Source organism: Styela clava, chromosome 11, assembly GCF_964204865.1.
Source record: "Styela clava chromosome 11, kaStyClav1.hap1.2, whole genome shotgun sequence".
Classification (NCBI taxonomy): domain Eukaryota; kingdom Metazoa; phylum Chordata; class Ascidiacea; order Stolidobranchia; family Styelidae; genus Styela; species Styela clava.
Window position 1 is genome coordinate 13863482 of NC_135260.1, and position 19967 is coordinate 13883448.

At 32.7% G+C, this 19967-nt stretch overlaps 1 protein-coding gene across 3 annotated transcripts in view; it reads left to right on the forward strand.

The window, feature by feature from the left end:
* Positions 1–3323: 3323 nt before the first annotated feature.
* The window catches only part of LOC120347281 (serine/threonine-protein kinase ATR-like), a 33001-nt gene continuing 16357 nt past the window's right edge, over positions 3324–19967 (forward strand). The window contains exons 1-19 of one of the 3 annotated variants that reach the window (XM_078117693.1): positions 3324–5756; positions 6329–6461; positions 7033–7162; positions 7540–7710; positions 8142–8311; positions 8858–9016; positions 9402–11356; positions 12200–12433; positions 12955–13150; positions 13682–13833; positions 14552–14666; positions 15082–15198; positions 15589–15701; positions 16030–16159; positions 16775–16945; positions 17500–17747; positions 18267–18469; positions 18700–18766; positions 19424–19544. In XM_078117693.1, the coding sequence (XP_077973819.1) occupies positions 5698–5756; positions 6329–6461; positions 7033–7162; positions 7540–7710; positions 8142–8311; positions 8858–9016; positions 9402–11356; positions 12200–12433; positions 12955–13150; positions 13682–13833; positions 14552–14666; positions 15082–15198; positions 15589–15701; positions 16030–16159; positions 16775–16945; positions 17500–17747; positions 18267–18469; positions 18700–18766; positions 19424–19544 (4644 nt within the window). In that variant the 5' untranslated portion in view covers positions 3324–5697. Of the gene's footprint in view, positions 5757–6328; positions 6462–6531; positions 6643–7032; positions 7163–7539; positions 7711–8141; positions 8312–8857; positions 9017–9401; positions 11357–12199; positions 12434–12954; positions 13151–13681; positions 13834–14551; positions 14667–15081; positions 15199–15588; positions 15702–16029; positions 16160–16774; positions 16946–17499; positions 17748–18266; positions 18470–18699; positions 18767–19423; positions 19545–19967 lie in introns of those variants that run through there. The other 2 variants (XM_078117692.1, XM_078117694.1) reach the window with 2 other exon arrangements.

Genomic DNA, 19967 nt, shown 5'->3' on the forward strand with positions numbered 1-19967 from the left:
CTATAGAAATATATATATATATATGAAAGCACGTCTCATAAAACGTAATAAAATGCTGGCGGAAGAACCTCTTGATTGGCACGATGAACGTCTGTCTGCTGCACAGTTTTGTTTGGGTTATCCTCATCAATCACCTAAAGCTAGACACATCGAAGGTGATGAGTGCACTACAATAAACATGCGCAGGCAGTAACAGAGAGTTGCAATAAAATGTTGGTCCTTACAGATAATAAATGCGCGAGGTAGGCTACATCAGTACCGTACTGTACGTGCTGTCGAATTGGGATACTCAACATTATTTTAATGACAATATCTCAATATATATATGCTTCATCACAAAATCCACATCAGATAAATATCTAAAAGATACCATCATTATATGTACATATGTATATAATTATGATTTTTGCGTAATATATTGCTCTGGAATAGATTCTACTACGAGTCATCTAAAATAATCACAATTGCAAAAATTTAATCCGTCGTATTGACGACATAATCAGATATTTAATACTTCAATTACCAAAGTTTAATTTGGCAGCAACTTCTCTATCTTCGTATGTGATTAAATTTCTAATATATATATACATCAACCAGAGATCTACAATAATCTAAACTAAGGATAATGGCCCACTCTTTTCCTCATCAAGCATTCGTTTATTGAAATGTGTTCTCGAATGAAGGATAAACAGTACTCCCATTTGCGGCACTGATTCCATTCTAATATTGGGGACAAGTGGTAATTAAATGCCATCATTAATCAAACGAAACTAGTTAACTACACTATGAAGGAATCGGGATTTCTTTCTTTTGAATTTCTTGTTGAGCAAGACAGCGGACGTCCGGACTAAAGGCAATAGTTAATGCTAATTGCTATTATATCCCATATTTTTCACTTTAAAACCCATGTATTTCGACGATTTGCAACTGGTTTTGTTCATAAACTTATTCCAACTCAGATGTTGTGAGCAGTGAAGTCATCTGTCACGTAAGTTTATGCATTGATTCACAGATGCGCAAGTTACGGTAACTCTTTAAAACTGCGTTTTCATTGATTATAATTTGTGTTTGTCGTCGAAGCACGTTCATGTCATATTTTTGTCATGTATTTCAATTGATATCTTGTCTAAGCTTAGTTACCGTCAGAGAGCGACAAACGATTCGGCTTGCAAATTTTAGGGTATAAAAACATTTGCAACCAATACACAGTCAACTCTATCATGCGATCAATCTGCGACTAATATTCTGTGAAGGAAAGCTTATAATTGGATTGAGCCTGGAACTCATTGATTTTATTATTTGTTCACAATGCATGAAGTAGGTTGGTAAGCTCACCTTACGTGCCAATTAATTTAGCTTTCATTAATTCAAACTTTGAATATAAAAATAAAATCCTGGCAAATAGTCTAAAATTTTACATAATAAACCGCAGAATCAAATCACGAAGTTTATACTGAGGCGATGTTAATGAATAACATCTCTTATATATATATAGACTACCGTATTTGCCGTTAAACTTTTCATTTTTCTAATGTATTGCCTGGCAACGAACAGGCAGTCGGAACCTATATTTACAAATGTCTTGGAACTACGCCATACATTAATTATTTTTGTGAATTCTCACGGAAGCTCGTATTTACCGAGTTCATCGCTTAAAAATTCGTCTTTATTTTTACGAGTCCTCTCAAATAATCCCAAGTGCAAAAATTTAGTTCGTCGTAATGACGACATAATCAGGGAGCCCGTTTAATACTTCAAATATCAAAGTTTAATTTGGCAGCAACTTCTCTATATTCGTATGTGTTTAAATTTCCAATACATTACCTAGAGATATGCAGAAGATTTATTTTTAACGATATCACACCTATTAACTATAACGATATTAGTATTTGAAAATCTTAGGTTTCAAATTTTCGCACATTGTTCGTCATTTTTTATATTTACCCATTTTTTACATGTGTCTTTAAACAATACCAATGCGTAAAAGATGATGTTTGTTCGTAGCCCTATTACTAGTTTGCGAAATTAACTCGTCAGATTGTCGCAACACCGATTACTGCACCTTACACAATCAGCAACAGAAATGGAATGGATACTTTGTGTGTGAGACACGGTGTTTTCAAATTTGATATTTTTTGTTTACAGATTCGTTTGAATTATTAGATATCATTTTTCGAGTTCGGTATTCAGTTCTGCTATTTTAACGATCAATGGCGCGGTTGATGATTATCTAGTTTTATAGCACGAGATTCGATGAACCCTTTGACGAACAACCATCGTGTTTCGTATTGAAATCTGATTCTTTTGTTTACGGCATATTTCTTTAACTAAAATTTGTGTTGAATTCAAGAAAGTTATAAAAAAACATTCGACTTATAAACATTAAAAGTAAAACAAACAATAAAAAAATAACCAAAAAAGTTATATGAAATACTGCATAAGAACAAGAGAGCGATGCTAAAATATAAGGACACGAAAGCCAAAGTGAAGCCGACTTTAGCGTAGCATGAGGTAGGTCGCAGAACCCCCACAAATATTTTTTAATCACTTTGAAGAGGTCATCACATAAAATATCGAAGTGAAAAACGAATCACATAGATCCCACGGAATATTTGGAAATAATTAAAAATGATATCCTCCTAGCAAAAAGTAGAATCTTCAACCACTGAGAATTTCAAAGTAATTGGTTCAGTAGTTCAGGAGAAAAGTGATTTTTTTCCATGACAATAAGGAGATAAATACCAACAACAACAACATAATGACAAGACGATCCATGTTTACATTTCGTGTCCAATAACGAAAGCAGTCGGGTATGAAAGCTGAAGTTATCAATTATTCAAGTAAATAATTAAAGCAAGTCGCGTTGCGCTTACACGTTAGTTCTATTTATTTTCTTTTCAAGTTGAATATTAACCAACCAGTTAGGCACGGCTATATTTACGATGAATCGCAGTGGAGATTGGCTCACTCTTACACCTCCAGGCGGTCATTTCCTTATGTTTTGCAAGGAATCGTTCATGCGTAAATAGTGGCGGCATTGGGCTAAGTTTTTAATTAAAGGTGACAGTGAATTCTTAGTTTAGGATATGTATGTATGTTTATTCGTCTCGTAAAAGCAATATAAAAGAATTAGTAATTATAAATACTGAAGACGGGATGGATGCACAAGACCATACTGGCCTAAAACACGAATGTGCGGCATAGTCTACACCCCTTTTGATTATAATACAGTACCGGTAATACTGTAATAAGGTAAATCAAATAGACTATGTATAATATGGTCCTTTATACAGACAGAGACAGTTGTGCAAGGAGGGTGGGTGGGAGTGGTAACAGGGGTAAGGGTGGAGTATACAAAACTGTTTGTACAAAGGAGTTTGTATAACAAAACAACATCTACCGTATAACTGTATAAATAGAGACACAACACAACATGAAACACACTGCATGTAGGGTGGTGTAGCCAGTCTGCGGACGATTTCATTCAAACCGCTATAAAACAAAAACCAATATTTCTAACTCGTTAATTTTTTCACCGTAGGTGCATTGGCATTTATTCCACACGCTGAACTTCGAATTAACTTTCTACGACCAGGGGTTAAAGTTATACAAACCACCAAAGTATGACACTCTGAAGACGTTTTTGCGACCGAACGACCAGTGTGCGATCACGGATTTTAAGCCTTGAACATCGTTTCTGCTGCGTCGAGACTAGGGCATACGGTACGCAGCCATGCGTGAAAAAATGGGCTTCTAATTGCATTTCTGACCGTCATATATTTTAAGAACACGGGTATTTCGAACAAAATTCTTCAAATTATAAACAAAGCACCGCATCACAGCAATCAAACTGACAAAAACATGGTGGTCGCAAATTAGTTGACAAAGATATTATTGAAGTATTGGAAATGCGCACCCCCCTACTCCCCCTCCTTTGAATGTAGAAACGCGAAACTTTAAAGATGGTTAAAAGAAACACAACTCTACCCACCTGCCAAGTTTCATCTCTTTATCTCTTATATTTGTTTGGATTTTCAAGCTTTTTTGAAGGAACAATGGGTAGTTGGCGACATGGTAAAATGGTCCGTTTTTTTTTCTTCGGTCAGGTTTTCGGTCGTAACTTTTTTATTTGTGGCCGCATTTTAGTGTAATTTCGCAGAGCTACGAGGGATAAGTGGACGATAACGCGTGAGAAATATCGTCGCGGTTCGTTAATTTTTTCGGCATTAATTTAATCGATGAAGTTGATGGTCGCAGATAGGTCATGGCCGCAAAGTGGGTAAGTCACCCTAAATATAGTAATTAGTTACTATAAGTACAATACCATTGAGTGATGGTACCACATAGACTAATGCTAAGTTAAACATTTGCGACATATGAATGTATCGATGGGGCATTATATTAATTTGAATCTTGTTTTTCACTGATTTGCGGCGTATGATTACATCGATGCGGCATGATATTAAATTATTTTGCTAATTTTATTCTTGTTTTTCCGATCTATTTTTGTATAAATTACGCATTTTGCGACATATGAATCTCTCTTTGCGTCATTAGATTGTATTATTGCTTTATAAACTTATTCATCCAATGCTGCATCGAGGCATTAAATTTACTGTTTATTGATTGTAGGTGTACGAAAGAACATAAAATATGATATATGGTGTTATCAAAATGTAATTTTTATTATCTCTGATCCATTTATTATTGTTAACACGCCATCCTATTTACATTGAAAATGAGAGAAACACGCCAAGCCAAGGTTTGCGTCGAGGAACGGCCGATGCGTGCCTGCGTGCATCGATTGAAATTCAGTCATGGCACACGCCGCCGATCGTTTTTTGCTTATTTCTCTCAATCGCTTCGGTAAAATTTTTTCTCCTTTGGTGGATCTGATTATTTGTTTCCGAGGAATTCAATGGTGATGGTCTAAGCTTGGCGCTTATTTTTAGTTCAATACGCAACTTCGTTTTACTGTATCTTTACCGATATGGAGAGAATTAGCCGCCATACGTCTCTCGAGGAAGGGGCTTCGATTTCTATTTAAAATAGGATTCTCTGAAACGTGTTGATATTACGCGATACAAATACCGAAACATACGATACAGCGCGTAGCATTCTCTAGTCTTTTCAAGCAGACATGTCCGCACCCGACAAGAGTCTGAATGGAATAATATGGTGAAAGCAGAAAAGCCAATGAGACCCACCGTACTGACTCCCTGACCAGCAGACTCCAGTCTGTACAGTGTTATGGCAGTATGGTGCTGCATTTCAATATTCCAGTATTCTATTATGCCGTTATGGTATTGCCAAACTGCCAAATGATCTGTCTGTCTTGCATCATATTAATAATATTAAATTTTTGTCGGTAAATTATTTCAATACTGTAATAACTGAATCATATATAACTTTTGAACATGGGAACGTCTCTATTTTCAACATAATTAACGACTGAACGATTGGATATAAAGTGTGAAACTATTGAATCAGCAAATGGAACTGGGGAATACTGGAGTAGGCATTGATTATGGTAATGAGTTTAGTCTTGGGATTTTGACTTGATTTTGACATATCTCAATATCTTCGACAACTTTGGAGCTAGAAAGTTTGGAAGCGTATGAAATACTCGTCATTCATATTGTATAAACTCAAGATTCTTCATTCATTCATTAATTTGTTTATTTTCCATCTTGAATAATGGCTGCTATCGGAGAAATTCTGAGTAGCATTGTAGCAGATTATGAAAATATTTCAAGGTATGTACTAATGTTATATTTTCTCGAAAATTCAGAATTTGGTTAGGAGATATTCTCATGGATAGGTTAAATGTAGTGAATAATGGTTTGCTGGACAGCTACACTGCATTGGATTGTATGAAATATCTCAACATTATAACCAAATGCATAATTTTATCTATTTACAGTCTTGATAAATACTGATAGAGAAAAAGAATTAAAACCTTACCTGCCATGTAGTAGCGGCATCTTTTCAAATGATCTAGTCCTATTTTTTATTTGATTTTGATTTTTTTCAATATTCATCTATCAAATTCACAAAATGATGGCATGAAAAATTTGCTTGCTAATATCCATTCCATATCCTGATATTGATACAAAATTCGAATCTTGTCAAAATTAGATTTACCCATATCGGCCATATCAAAAATGCAATATTTAAACGCATTGCGAAGCCTTATCAAAGAAAACATCTCATTCGAAGTAGCCAATTGTGAAACATTCATTGTCCTTAATTAGGCTTTCTGAATTCAGGAAGTTTTTTTCTACTTTTCTTTGTACATATTTATTCATCGAATTATTGTCGTCCACAGTTTGCCTCCAGAACAACTTGTAACAAAATGTGTGAAGATTCGTGAAAGTTTGAAGATGATTATTCATCATCATTTGACAGATGTTAATTCAATTTTTAAAGAACTTGAAAAAGCAAAGGGAAAAACTTCCCAAGTAAATTATTAGTATGCTTGAATTATTATGTATACAGTCTAATACATGTCGTTGTCATATTCAGGGAACTTAAATAAATTTTAATGAAATACATCCGAAACGAATAGGCCCAACTGTTATTATCCTTATAGCCAACATGGACGGACAATAGGCTGATAAGTTGTCATATGATATGACCGAGGTGTGTAATAATAGTGGATAGTGAGTTAATAATTATAACAAAAGCAGAGCTTAGAAACATCTCAAAGTTTAGATTTTAGTACGATAGCCCAGTTATTTTTTACTGCTGTATTTGTTTTTTGTTTGTTCATTTTTTGATCCAAACCTGCTTTGTCTAGGTTAGTTTTTCTATTTGTATTTCTGCATTGTTGGTTGATCAAGGTGAGTGAAGGAGATTTTTTTGTTTTATACTTCTTCACAAGTTAGCTTGCTGACCAGAATTTTTATCTATTTGTATCTATTCATCTTCTTATTTGTATGTGAAGTTGTAAGAGGTATTTCTATTTATTGAAGTAACTGATATTAGTTCTGGCCTCTGGGTTACTCAATTAAACTTAATTCATTTTTTTAGACTGAAATGGTACTCAACTTTCTGCATCATTTGATCGGTCAATTTCCACATCCTGTATTTGCACCTTCATCTGCTCAATTCCACATGTTTTCAGAGAATGAGAGAAAAATGAATTTCTCAAACTACAAAGGCAATTAATTTTTTTTAAGTTAGCTCTTTTGATTTTACCTTTGCTATGCTTTTTCTTCATAATATGTAATCAACAGCAGCGGTTATTAGTTTCTTAGGTTACAATCTATGCTTTAAACCCCATGCCCACTAACCCGTCGCAATACATTGAATTGGAAATGCTGAATCGGGGGATTACAGTCATTCATAAATAGTGTACCTAACTCCTTACATAGTCAGTGGTTTTTTGTACAGAGTCTAGTTCAGAGCAATCATTTGAAAATATCTTATAAAACAAATTATCCTGTTCCATATATCATTATTTTTATATCATCCTCTCTATATCTCTTTATTCAGATGCATTTTTTACTGTGTCTCATTCGGTTGTATTTATTTCAGATTTTGTGTTTTGGTTTTGTAATTCCCTTCTACGCTTGCTGTCGACATCAGGTCTGAAGAAAATTCACAATGACATCAATAAGATGCTGATTGCATTATTTGAACTGATCAAGACGAAAAATATACCTATGTTCAGATTAATAATCACTGAAGTCATTCAACTTAGCGCCGGTAACAATTTACTGCTTTTTCAGAGGTGCATTGATTTGTGTATGAATCCCATGCAGTGTAAATTGTACAGCTTGCTCGTCTTCAAGTTGTATAGAGGAATATATACCAACTCTGGGTCTAATTTTACGATACATGTCTATTTCCATCTCATGCAACATATAGTGACACTTTATCTATAAGCTTTATTATTATATGAATTGGACTGGTAAGAATAGGTGGAATGAGGTCTCTCACTGATGTTAAAAAGTTTAATTATTTTAGGATTAAAAGTCGATAAATCTTCTAATGAGGTGTTGGTAATTGGTATCATGCAGTGTTTCACCTAGTCTTGTTAAATTAGTAACTGATAATTGTTTTCAATTTTTGAAATATTTTGTAAATTCAACTTAAAACTTGCTCCAATGATCAATTTATATTTTATATATTTTTAGAACTTGACCAAATCTATGAAGAGAACTTGAACCAGGAAGATAACTTTGAAAATTTACAACAAAGCCTAAAAAGTTTTCGTATTAATAACAGTGATGAAAATGCTTGTTTAACAATCAACTCGTTTGATTTTCTTTGCACACTGAGGAAGAATTGCAGTGGTCTGATACATGTAATATTTCCATATTTTAAATTTTTTCTGGGAATTCGTTCTTAGATTTCTCTACCAGGTCTTTATTATCAAACTGCATTACACTGGTATAACTTCTAAGTTCAAAATTCATTTGAATTGTTCAATAATTGTTCAAATATTTTTGGGAATAAAATTAAAACAAAATTATTGAAAAATTGAAAAAGTATTTCACCTAACGGAAGATAGTAGCTGAACTCAATAAGGAATGCTTTATTCAATTTCTTAGATTTCACTCTGTTGTTCTGACTCAAACGATACTTTATCCTATTTCTATTTTATCTATTTCAGTATATCTTTATCAAATTGGCAACGTCACTGTTCTTCGGATACCTGCTTTTCGATCTTTTTTTCTCATTATGTTCATATCAAATTTAATAAAATAAAGGCTTTTTCATTAGAGGAATTCATATAGATTTAAAAATGATGACAAAGATAATTTTTGTCATTTCTCAACTAAAATGTATATATTTTAATCAAACAAGACATTACTTCATCATTTTTAATGTTTTCTTCTCTCTACTGCAGCCCTTCATCTCAGATATTTGTCAATTTGCTGAAGATCAATTGGATGTTGTTTGGTGTATTTCATTATTTCAACTCGAACATGGTGATTTCATGCTCAAATCATCATCACTTCAGCTACTAACTTCACTTCTTCAACATTCAGGAATTCCTAAAAACCAGGTAACAATATTCCATTGTGCATGAATGAACCATCATAGAGTGATATCTCAGGCTTTTCAAATTAGACTTTATCAAATGTTCGATATAATGAATTTGTATTTTAGAAACCAAGCACAATCTGTTATTGAGTTGATAAGTTTGATTTGTTCTTCCTTTATTTGAAACTATGTTTCCTGTTTTGCTATTCTTTCCTTTATCTGTAAAGTTCATTCCATTGTAAATAACCATATCGGCAATAACTGGCTCTTTATCTGTTTACACCTACAGAAATTTTGCAGTGCAGTAATTTTAATGAGAATTTTCTATACTTTTTGTGCAATTTTCCTTCTATTCTTGTGTGTTTGTCACTAAGAATTGATTAGAACTCCATCTTTTTATTTTTCAGATTCTGCAGTATTTTGTATTCTGTTTCGTTGCATCCTTTGAGTTGGGAGTTTCTTTGTTGAAAGAAGATGACATTTCTTTAAAATCAGAAGAGGATTGGAAATCATTTTTAAACAGTTTCTCTCAATTTATGGACGAATTATTTTCTTTGCAAGGATTCACTGTCGACAGTTCTTCATTCAAGACTGGAGAGAGGGAGAAAAATATTCACACAACCAGTGAATGTGTCAACAAAATGACTGTAAATTATTATATCCCTCAAACTTATATTTTGACTATTTGTGAAGTACTCATTGGTGAAATGCAAACATTAAAATCCACAAAGATTGACGATACTGACGTAGCAAAGAAATTCGTGGCATCTATAATATCTTGTTTGCGGCATATAGTTGTTTCCACAAGACGTGACCTTGACGCAAGCCCTTCCTTGATAGCGATGTCACGAATGAGAGATATAAATCGTTTATGTACATTGGTTTTAGATAATGATCAATTTCGCGACAGCTCCATGTTAATATCTGAAAGTATAGTGTGTGAATTATCATACTATTTGGTCAATAAAATTGATGGCGACGTAAACACATCATCGGAGTTTCTAATCCTGGATAGCGTTGTTACAATTTTTACACAGAAACAACAAAGAATTACGAATCTCTGTAAAGATAACTCTAATGATGTCACAAAATTAATTCTCCCAATGGATGATTATTGTTCATATTTAAATGTTTTTGTTAGTGTCATGTTGTCTGTTAAACCTGATGAGGATTCTACAGATGTCCTTTTTATCAGTTGGATGAACAGTTTCCTCAACAAAATACTTCAAAGAAATGAAGTTTCAATGTTAGTCAAGGTTTTTCTTGATTGTATGAACGCTTCTTTCATCAAGTCAACTTCTACATCTTCAAAACCTTTGATTGAATTTTATAGACTTTCTTTAAAAATTATTCAGTATTACTGTTTATTACTGCATTCTGCAACTATGAACTGTTCGGATATTGAACGGTCTTCCATTGAGGTGTTTTCCAAAGCTTTGGCATTACCATTTACTACATTGTCATCTTTGCCTTGGATTGATTCATTGAAATTAGAAGATCTCAATTCAGATTTGGTGGATACTGGTTTACTGCATTCTACTTTGATACCAGTATCTCAAGGACTGAAAAAAGCTGGTATTAACATTTCAAATACTGCCGATTTGGATGCCGAATCAAAAGATGTTATTTGTGAATGTCTGAAGGTTTTAGCTATTGCTTTCGAACCAAAATATCAACGTTGGTGTTCCTCTATCCTTTTTAGATGGTCAATTGGAAAATGTACAGAGATTTCAAATACGTCACTTTCTATGTTGCCATTTTTCATTCAAAATTCACTACGTGGAACTGGAGCTCTTAAAGGAATATTAAGTCATGTAAAAACTGCCAGCAAGGAACTAGAAACGAAGTTTTCTCACACTGACTTACTTGTATTATCGAGTTTACTTTACAATATTATTAAACTTAGTCAAGGGAATTGCAGAATTTTGGTTGAAAATGAGCAAGATGGTAAAAATTTGTGTTCGTCGTGTTATCGATATCAAACAAAATTGTGTTCGTATTTTTTCGAATTGGTGCAGTACTCCGAAGAAGTAAATATGTCCAATGTTCTTGATCTTGTAGGCTCAATTGTAACTTCATTGCAAAATTGTTTACTTCATCATTCTGTGAATGACATGCCAGAAGATCATCAACAGTGTTATTCCGTACTTCAAAATATGTATTTGAAAGCAGCTGGGGAATATTTTGCTTCTTTGCAACAACAATCTGTAACTCAAGATATGAAAGGCATTTTAACACAATGGATATATGATTTGAAATTTTACAACGACGCCGATATGAATTCTATGTTTGGCAAAATAATTGGAAAAGATAATTTGAGTTGGACAAGAACTATCATGGCCATTATTGTGGAATTATTAAGGTAATAAGCTTTTGGAATTTGGTTTTATTTTTGTTTGGATAAAATCTAATTTTTATAGTTTATTTATTCCAGAAATTAGAGAAATTTTTCACTTTTGGAGTTTAACAGTCGAAAAACTTCCCCAAACATGTCAAGCTTTAATTTTGGGTCTCATGTAGTTTCCTACCTAACATACTCCTAGTGGGCGTAGCATGACAATTTTTTCACATATCAATCCTAACCCCCACCTGACTACACCATCCAAAAATTACGTCATTATGATGTCACAGTGACGTAATAGAGCCCTTTAAACTATACGAACTGCCATCAAAGACGCGCAAACGAGCACCCGAAATCGAACGGTTATTTTTCTCGTCGCAACGAATCCAATAGGAGATAGATTTATGCAACGAATCCAATAGGAGATAGATTTATAACGTTCGTCAGTTCTTTATCGTCAGCGGCTCAGCGCCAATGCCATTTCGGGTGATTGTACGTATATTTAGCAAGCTCTATGACGTAGTTGTGATGTCGTAGTGATGTAATTTTTGGATGGCGTAGTCAGATGGGTGTTAGGATTGACATATCAAAAAATTGTTATTCTACGCCCATTAGAAGTATGTTAGGTACGAAACTACACAAGACCCTTAATTTCACTCTGGGACGTTATTGGCAAAAACTCATGCCTTTTGTAATTTTTTGATTCATAATTTTTTTGAACCAAATTTGAAGATTTTTAAACCAGAACAAAGAAAAAACCTTATCAGTAGGCTCCATAACTCATTTGCTTTCATGCGAGAAAGGGCAAGTGCATACTCATGAATATATGTAAATTTGGAGTTTTGATCCCAATTTTTGTTTTAGGAATTCACACAGAAAGAAAGATGTTAAGACTCGACTTCATGGTTTTAAGTTAATTGGTGTGATACTCAAATTATCGATGAAGGATTCAAGTCTTGAATTAACTTGTTCCGATATATTTACTTGGTCTGTCACTCAACTTTGCACGCAACTGTCATCTTCACTCCTTGTTGTGCAATCGAATGCATATTTAGAACTCAGTAATATATCATCTTCAAACTGTATCCAAAAATATAGGTGAGCTAGTTTTCATGAATGATAACTATGTTGAACTAAAAACTGACTAAGAGGGGACTAATTAAATAGGGAATGACTGAAACCAACTAACTTTCCATATCTGGAATGATATGTTCCAATATGATATATCAAATATTGTCTATTTTTACAAATTCCGAAATTGATTGGAAAGTTTTTTGTCTCATTGTGATAATTGTTTTTATTTAGGTTATTTTAAATTATTTACAGAATCAAGAGTTCAGAATACTTATCTAATATTACCATTCCGAATTCGTTGATTATTATAGGAGTAAATAGAATACGGTACATGCAGACCCGTTGTATGGACTTCTCGCCATATGGCAGACACTAGTCCCTTTCTGGTTCCGATTTCCGGTAAATATTTCTATCAACTACATAATACAAAAATCTTGTACTGAATCTACTGCGTATGTGCTGCAGACATGATAGAGCAATTACAACCGATGTTTTATCCTCTGTTGAATACTGAATATTCATAACTCAAGCCAATAATTTCACAGCTTGGAAATTTGTACTTGCATTGCTAAAAGTCTTGTTGATAATGATCCATGTACTGGCAAACGTGCAGTTGTTGAAATTTTGGAAGATTTTGCAAATATATTTTCTTCTTCTGCTGATGAATTTTTACGACATCATATGTCAGCCATCTTGCCTGTTGTCATCTTATCAGATAAATGTGAAAAACTTCTTAAAACGGTATGAATAGATTATTGTTTTCAACTCGATTTATCCGATAGTTTGACTGCTTGAATAAGTATTACGCTGCCTGAGATTTTAATAGCTAGTTAAAAGAAATGTGAACGAATAAATGTAGCGGATTATTTGGTAAAGTTCAAGGCTTGCTGTTAAATACTTACCGTACCTAAAAGTTAATAAGAGTCTCATAAATAATAGAACATAATAGCAGAAACAAAGTTATTTAGCATCTAATTCTGGCCAATATTTTATTATTATATATAAGCTGCTAATGGTCTGTTACGTCTTACTCTTCTCTCACTGATTGTGGGTGTAGTGCTAGGCACATGATTATTTCTTCCTCAATAAATACTCAAACTTCATTTTGTTTGGGGATATTATCATTACAATCAAATTGAATATATGATTCTCATATTAAGAATGACTTTGAGTCAAGATTCAAGTGTATTATGCATCTTAAAATCTTTGTGATACAGATGATGTTTTTAATTCAGTTTAAAATTTTTCATTCTCTCTTTTTCCATGTCACAGTTTAGTGAAATTACCGGGACAAGTAAAGCAGATATCCTAATGCAAAATTTTAAACACATTGTATGTCATGCTGTTGTCACTGGCAACAATCTACAAAATTTATTCGAATTTCTTGAGAAAGAAACAAGAATCAAGAAAGAATCATTGCTATTGTAAGAAAACTATTTTAAATAATAGCTGACTTATATTTTAATTGCCAGTAGCTTTTGAATAATCCTAAATATAATAATCCAAATTTAGCCATTTAATCATCAGAATAGAGGATCCACCCTGCTTAAAATCTTATTACATTCTTATTTGTCTGATTTGCATTCAAACCTAAACTCCAATTCCAGCTGACTCGCAATGGCCATTATTATATTTTTTGCCATAGACTAAAAATCTTGTTTTTCAATATGGGATATCAAACATTAAATTTAATTCAAGAGTCTTGCTGCACACTTACACAAATATATTTCTGTAATGTTTCGTCTGTCCAAGGTCAGACTTCTTCAGACAAGCATTTTACAACTGTGGCAAGAAATGCAATGACATGCACATAAATAATGGTATCAAACATTAAAGTTTTTAATTTCCTATTTCATTATATATCAACATCGGGATAGGTTTTCACTTTTCAGAAGCATATATGAGATTGAATTTAAACCATATGCCAGGAACCAGGTGTAGCTTTTTGGCGAATATTGCATACATTGTCATGTCAAATTTTATATAGCAGCAAATGTGCTGTCACCAGTATAGCTAAGCCTGTATTGATATAATACCCAAGCTTACTTGTGCAGCCAACTTATTGTATTTAGAGATCTGATAAAGTTTTTCAGTTTTGATATAATGACTCTTAAATCATTATTTTTGTATTGCTATAAACAGGCTGAATTTTGGAGGTCTTTTGCATCATTTGGTGTCACATATCAGTGTAAATGTTGATGGTGTTCACAGTGCACTCACTGTTATATCTGATGTTAAAAATTCATCATCTAAAAAGGTTGGTAAGAGTTGCAATTGCAATACAATTTGATGACTATTCACAATTTCACTGTTAATGAAGCTATTTGAATAGTATTTATATTGATTTTTGTTAGCATTATTCTTTTACCTTCTTATTGTTGTTTTAAATTTGCTCCTTCATAATCAAGTGCTTCGATGATTTAGCAATTAGGATAGTTTGACGCAAAAACTTAGCCATAGAATCTTCTTTTTCAAGCTTGGTATAATGTTGAAAACAAATTCATTTGTCAATTAAGTGTTTTATAAATAATTGATAAAAAATGTTTGTTTCATAAGTATTAGGTAATGCACTAGTACTAACTATAAATATTGTCTATTAACCTGTAGCAATTCTCCCAAGTATTGTTGCAGTGTAAACATCGATATAAAGTAATTTATTTATTGTTTTTAAGGCATCAAAAAGTGCTTCAGGATTATCTGAATTACTTCAACCACATTTCCTTGGAATTTTGACCTTCTTCAACTGTCAGTTAAGATCATCTTCTGTGGCTGGGACTGAAAAGAAAAGGGTAACAATCATTTTATATACAACAAAGTGGTCCAGAAGACTAGTAATATTTATTTATTGAATTTTTCTGTCACATTGAACTGAATGTCTATTTCAAAATACCCTTTTGAGGCTGCTTAAAGAAATAATATAAGCAACTGCTTCAACAGTTGATATCCTAGACAAAAATGGAAAGAGTTTTCTATCTAGAGTTATAACTTCCATTTTAGTTTATTTACTTTTTGGCATGATTATGAATCTACGTTCACTTTGAAGTATGCTCATTTGGCTTCAAGGCCTCTTCAATATTGTATAATTTTCTTCTGTAGATCATTATTTCCATTCTTATCATATCTGTGAGAAAAGAAAGGTATTCAATTTGACATGGGAATGTTTTCGTTTTATATTTCAGATAATTGAAAGCCTGACTTGCTTATTGAAATTAATGGATGTTCGTGAAGTTACTTCAGTTAGAGTTAAAATCATCAACACCTTATGTCTTGCCCAACAATTGTTCAAGCATTTGTAAGTTATTTGGACTGCTTATTTACTATTTATTTTCTAACTTATCTTGAAGTCAAACAGAAGTAAAATAGTGATTAAGTCCAGTTTGCAAGTACAGATTACAAATACAAGTTAAGGGACTAACTGTATTTTTATTGCATTATGTTGCTGCCATATTGTGCCTTGTTGAAGCATAAAATAAATGATCGTATTCACTTGACATCACCATTAATCTATATCGTTTCAGTATTTTGACACCCATTTAGATTAAGAGATGAGTACTCTCTACTTGAGTGAATCTACTTTTATCGAATTCTTTTGAAAGAATTATACAATAATTTTCTTGCAGGAATTGGTATACAATTTGTTGCGAAGCTTGGAATACATTTGTCAGATGTATTGAACCTTCTTGTCTTGGATCGTTGTTGAGTCAGATTACTGTTACTTTGTTACCTCTGCTGAAAACTTTGCCTAATCAGGTAACTACAGGATAGTTTAAAATGCTCTGGTAATTTCTGCCCACCTGCCGCCCCTCCAGATTTTTTGCCCCCTGTTTTATCTCTTTTGCCCCCCGGGGGGTATCGCTGAGATAAGTATACCATTATATATGCGATGCAATACAAAAAACATTTGACTTCAAATTCATAATTCTTAACACAAACAATTTTATGGTCTGCTTGTATTGTCAACTAACATACTGGTATTATGTTGATGCCAGGGATAGACAAATCCAAATAATCTATTATTCTGAATACACTCTAAAATAATATTTTCGAAATAAAATTTTGAATATATTCTAAAATAGTTTGTGTCCACAAAGAACATATAGAGAAATAAATTTATATTTAATACATTTGAATAGAGAAATGCAGGAAATTTGAAATGACCCGCCTGTTTTGTTTTATATTTTGTATCATTTCTGAAATTAAGTGAAGGCCTTTCAGGTCTTACTGTGAAACTTTAGTCGTTAAATGACACTGAATTATTCCTGAAATCATCGAATCTATCTCAATATTAAATCAGTTTTTGACATTTCTGGTTGATGCTCATGTGCTAACTAAATATCCGAACATGCGATCAACATTTATTTTCAGGTTTCTACTATCTTATCGTATTTGGTGATAGACAAATCATCTAATACCAAAGATAATTTACATGAGTTGTATTTTCTTCCCAAACATTCTGCATTGGAGAATGTATACAGAAAAGTACAAGAAGAAATAAGCAGAAGACATCAGGATGATATTGTAACTTATTTAGAGCAGGTATGATTTATACACTAGATAAAAAAACAATTTTACAAGAATCACAAATTAAAGCTGAGTAGAAATTTAATAGCTAAAATACCAGGGCTGTTGAGTCTGGATTTGGCAATTTTTTTGGAAGAAATCTTATTTTTCAAATAAGATCGGCATTTGGAGCTTTAGTGTTGTAGTTAGAATTTCAGAATTCGCAATCAAAATGAAAGTGAAAATTTTCCACGGGAGCTTATAGAAATATCTAGTTACCTAATCATTCTCAACAGATAATGTAGACAGCTTCTGAATGTTTTTTTTTTTAAGAATTGGAAATGAAATTGCTGTGTTCATAGGTTGTGAATAAAATATCGTTACAATTCTACAATGTTAAATGTAACACAGTAGGAACAAGTTGTTTCAATTGTGTGTATTGGATAACTCAATGCTACAGTTAATTATGTAGTCGTAGACTAAATCGCATTGCTGTAGTGCTATCTACATCTACACATTGCTACAGTGTAGTGCAATGTTTAATTTATTATTTGGCTTTAATCAAATTTTTTTTCTAACTCCTACTACAGGCTATTCAACTCATGTCACATGAAAGTGCAGAAGTCCGAATTCAAGCACTAGCGAGACTGAAACAAACGCTCAAAGAAAAACAAAAAGAAATACAACAACATCATTTGTCGAGTGGACGTGATGTTACAGATGTAACAATGTCACATCTTGTTTCAACACTACTATTTGGTTGTCGTGACAACAATAAACAAATTCGTCTTTTGTGTGGACAATGTTTGGGACTAATTGGTGCCATTGATCCTGATAGGTACCTATTAAATTTGGAAAACTGTCGTTCAAAATCGATTTAGCAAATAATATTCGACTATATAAAGTTTTACTTTTTTCGAGTCTCCCTAATTTTTTTTAATTGTGTTCAAAATTCTATCTTTCTCTGCCTCATTCACCTGTATTACAAATATGAAATACAACTTTGTTCGATTTTTCCTTTGGAATAGACCTATTCAATGAAATTACATATCATATGACAAGTCAAAGTTTTTCTTAAGTGTCAAAAAAAAAAAATTTTTTTTAACTCAGATGTATGACATTGCTTTAAACTTATGATTCTTTTGACCTGATCTTGAACATTTGTCTTTCACATCCAAAAATTTACTATTGATTTTCGAATTATCATATTTTAGCCAATTCCTCATTATCGTAGATTACCTTCATATGCCTCAATGTTTCTCTTGCATATCATAAAAGAAGCATTTTACTACTAATACTGATTCATCTAAGATCTTTTATTACTGCAACGGTTTCTAATTTTCTGTTACTTTTTCAGGCTTGTTCTCAGTCTACCCGGTACATCTACTGGGTTGTCTGATTATTTTACGATCGATGATCCAAACTTTGCATTCCATTTAATTTCTGAACTTGTAAAAGCATTTCTTGCTGCAAAACCAACCCATCAGGATATTTCTGCTTTTGCTATTCAAGAATTATTGAAAATTTATGATTGTAAAGATGGTCTTAAAGATACACATGGTAAGTGTAACTAACCTTGTCTATATAGCGAAAGTGATTTGCGGAATATAATTAATAATACAGCAATATTAGTCACCAGTTGTACGGACAGTTGAATCAAAATTTGGTGCAGGAGTAAGTCTCCTAAATTTGCTGTACTTCTACATCAGCTTAATATAAAGAACAACTTGACATATATGTACAACTTATTTGTTTTTTGATATCCTAACCAAATGCTTGTTCTTCTATAGGTCGTCGTTTATGGCGTAAATTTTCAGAAAATATTCAAGAAGTATTGGAACCCCACCATACTTCAAGGTATTTATGACAATATATGTTATATACAGCTACGGGGATAGTCTGACTTGGTAATTGCTTGTTTGGAATAACAAAATAATTTCGAGCATGTAAATGAACTTCTTCTAATTTTTATAAGGAATCATTTATTTTCACATTATATGATAATTTTGTAGTTTATATCAGTGGTGTGCAACCTCGAGTGCTGGAGAACTAGATACAAATAACTGGGTGAAACTGCGGGCCGCACTTTCATTTGACATAGGCTTTCTAGTAGTTGTAGGTACTAGGTACAAACATGTTGGTTATTGATATTATGACATGCTTTATTTGCTTCGCACAAGCTATCTGTTAGGACATTGTAACGTCATGGCACAGGCACTGATCATAAATTGGACTCGGGCTTTGCAACGGAAAGATATTGGAATTACTCGCTCTGCTCAGATTAAAACTAAATTGAAAACTTGTTTTGCGGGCCAGACACCAATTAAAATTTGCACTTCTCAGCGGGCTGCATAATTTTTTCTTGTGGGCCTCATTTGCAGGTTGCACACCCCTGGTTTATATGATCAGAGATTATTTTCGAAAATAACATAACTGTTACATTTAGCATTCATTGTATGCCAGAACCCTATTGTGGAGAAATTTTCAATTGAATGTACATACTTAATTTATCAGATATTTGCTCAAGAAATCAGAGATTCCTCTTTCAAACTTGAAGCAACCAGTTTTATTTCGAAAACCAAATATGACTTTCAGAGATTGGGCTGGAAGCTTTTGTGCAGTTCTTATGCAAATGGTACTTAAATTAAATTCTTTATGAAGAAATTTTAAATATACTAAAAATTGTTTACAATTAGACGTGACGTGAGCCATGTTTGAGTTTATAATATGTAATCAGGATAGATTTTTGAATAGGAAATAAGTATAGTTTTCGGCTAATAAGTATATTATTTTTCGGCTAATGTTCCTGTATCATTGGATTTGTTTGTGACTTTGAGAATGCTCATAAATTCGAATAGTTTGGTATTCTAGTATTCTCTCTTCTGATTGATTTTGATTTTGTGAATTATAATAATATATTTTTTGTATCATAATTTATCATATATCATGATTTCGATGGAAAATTTCATACAAATAACAATCTAAATTTGTATCAAGATGTTTAGTAACTTTGATAGCAGCGAAGATAAAAATGGTTTCACAGCAATCAACTTTTTTT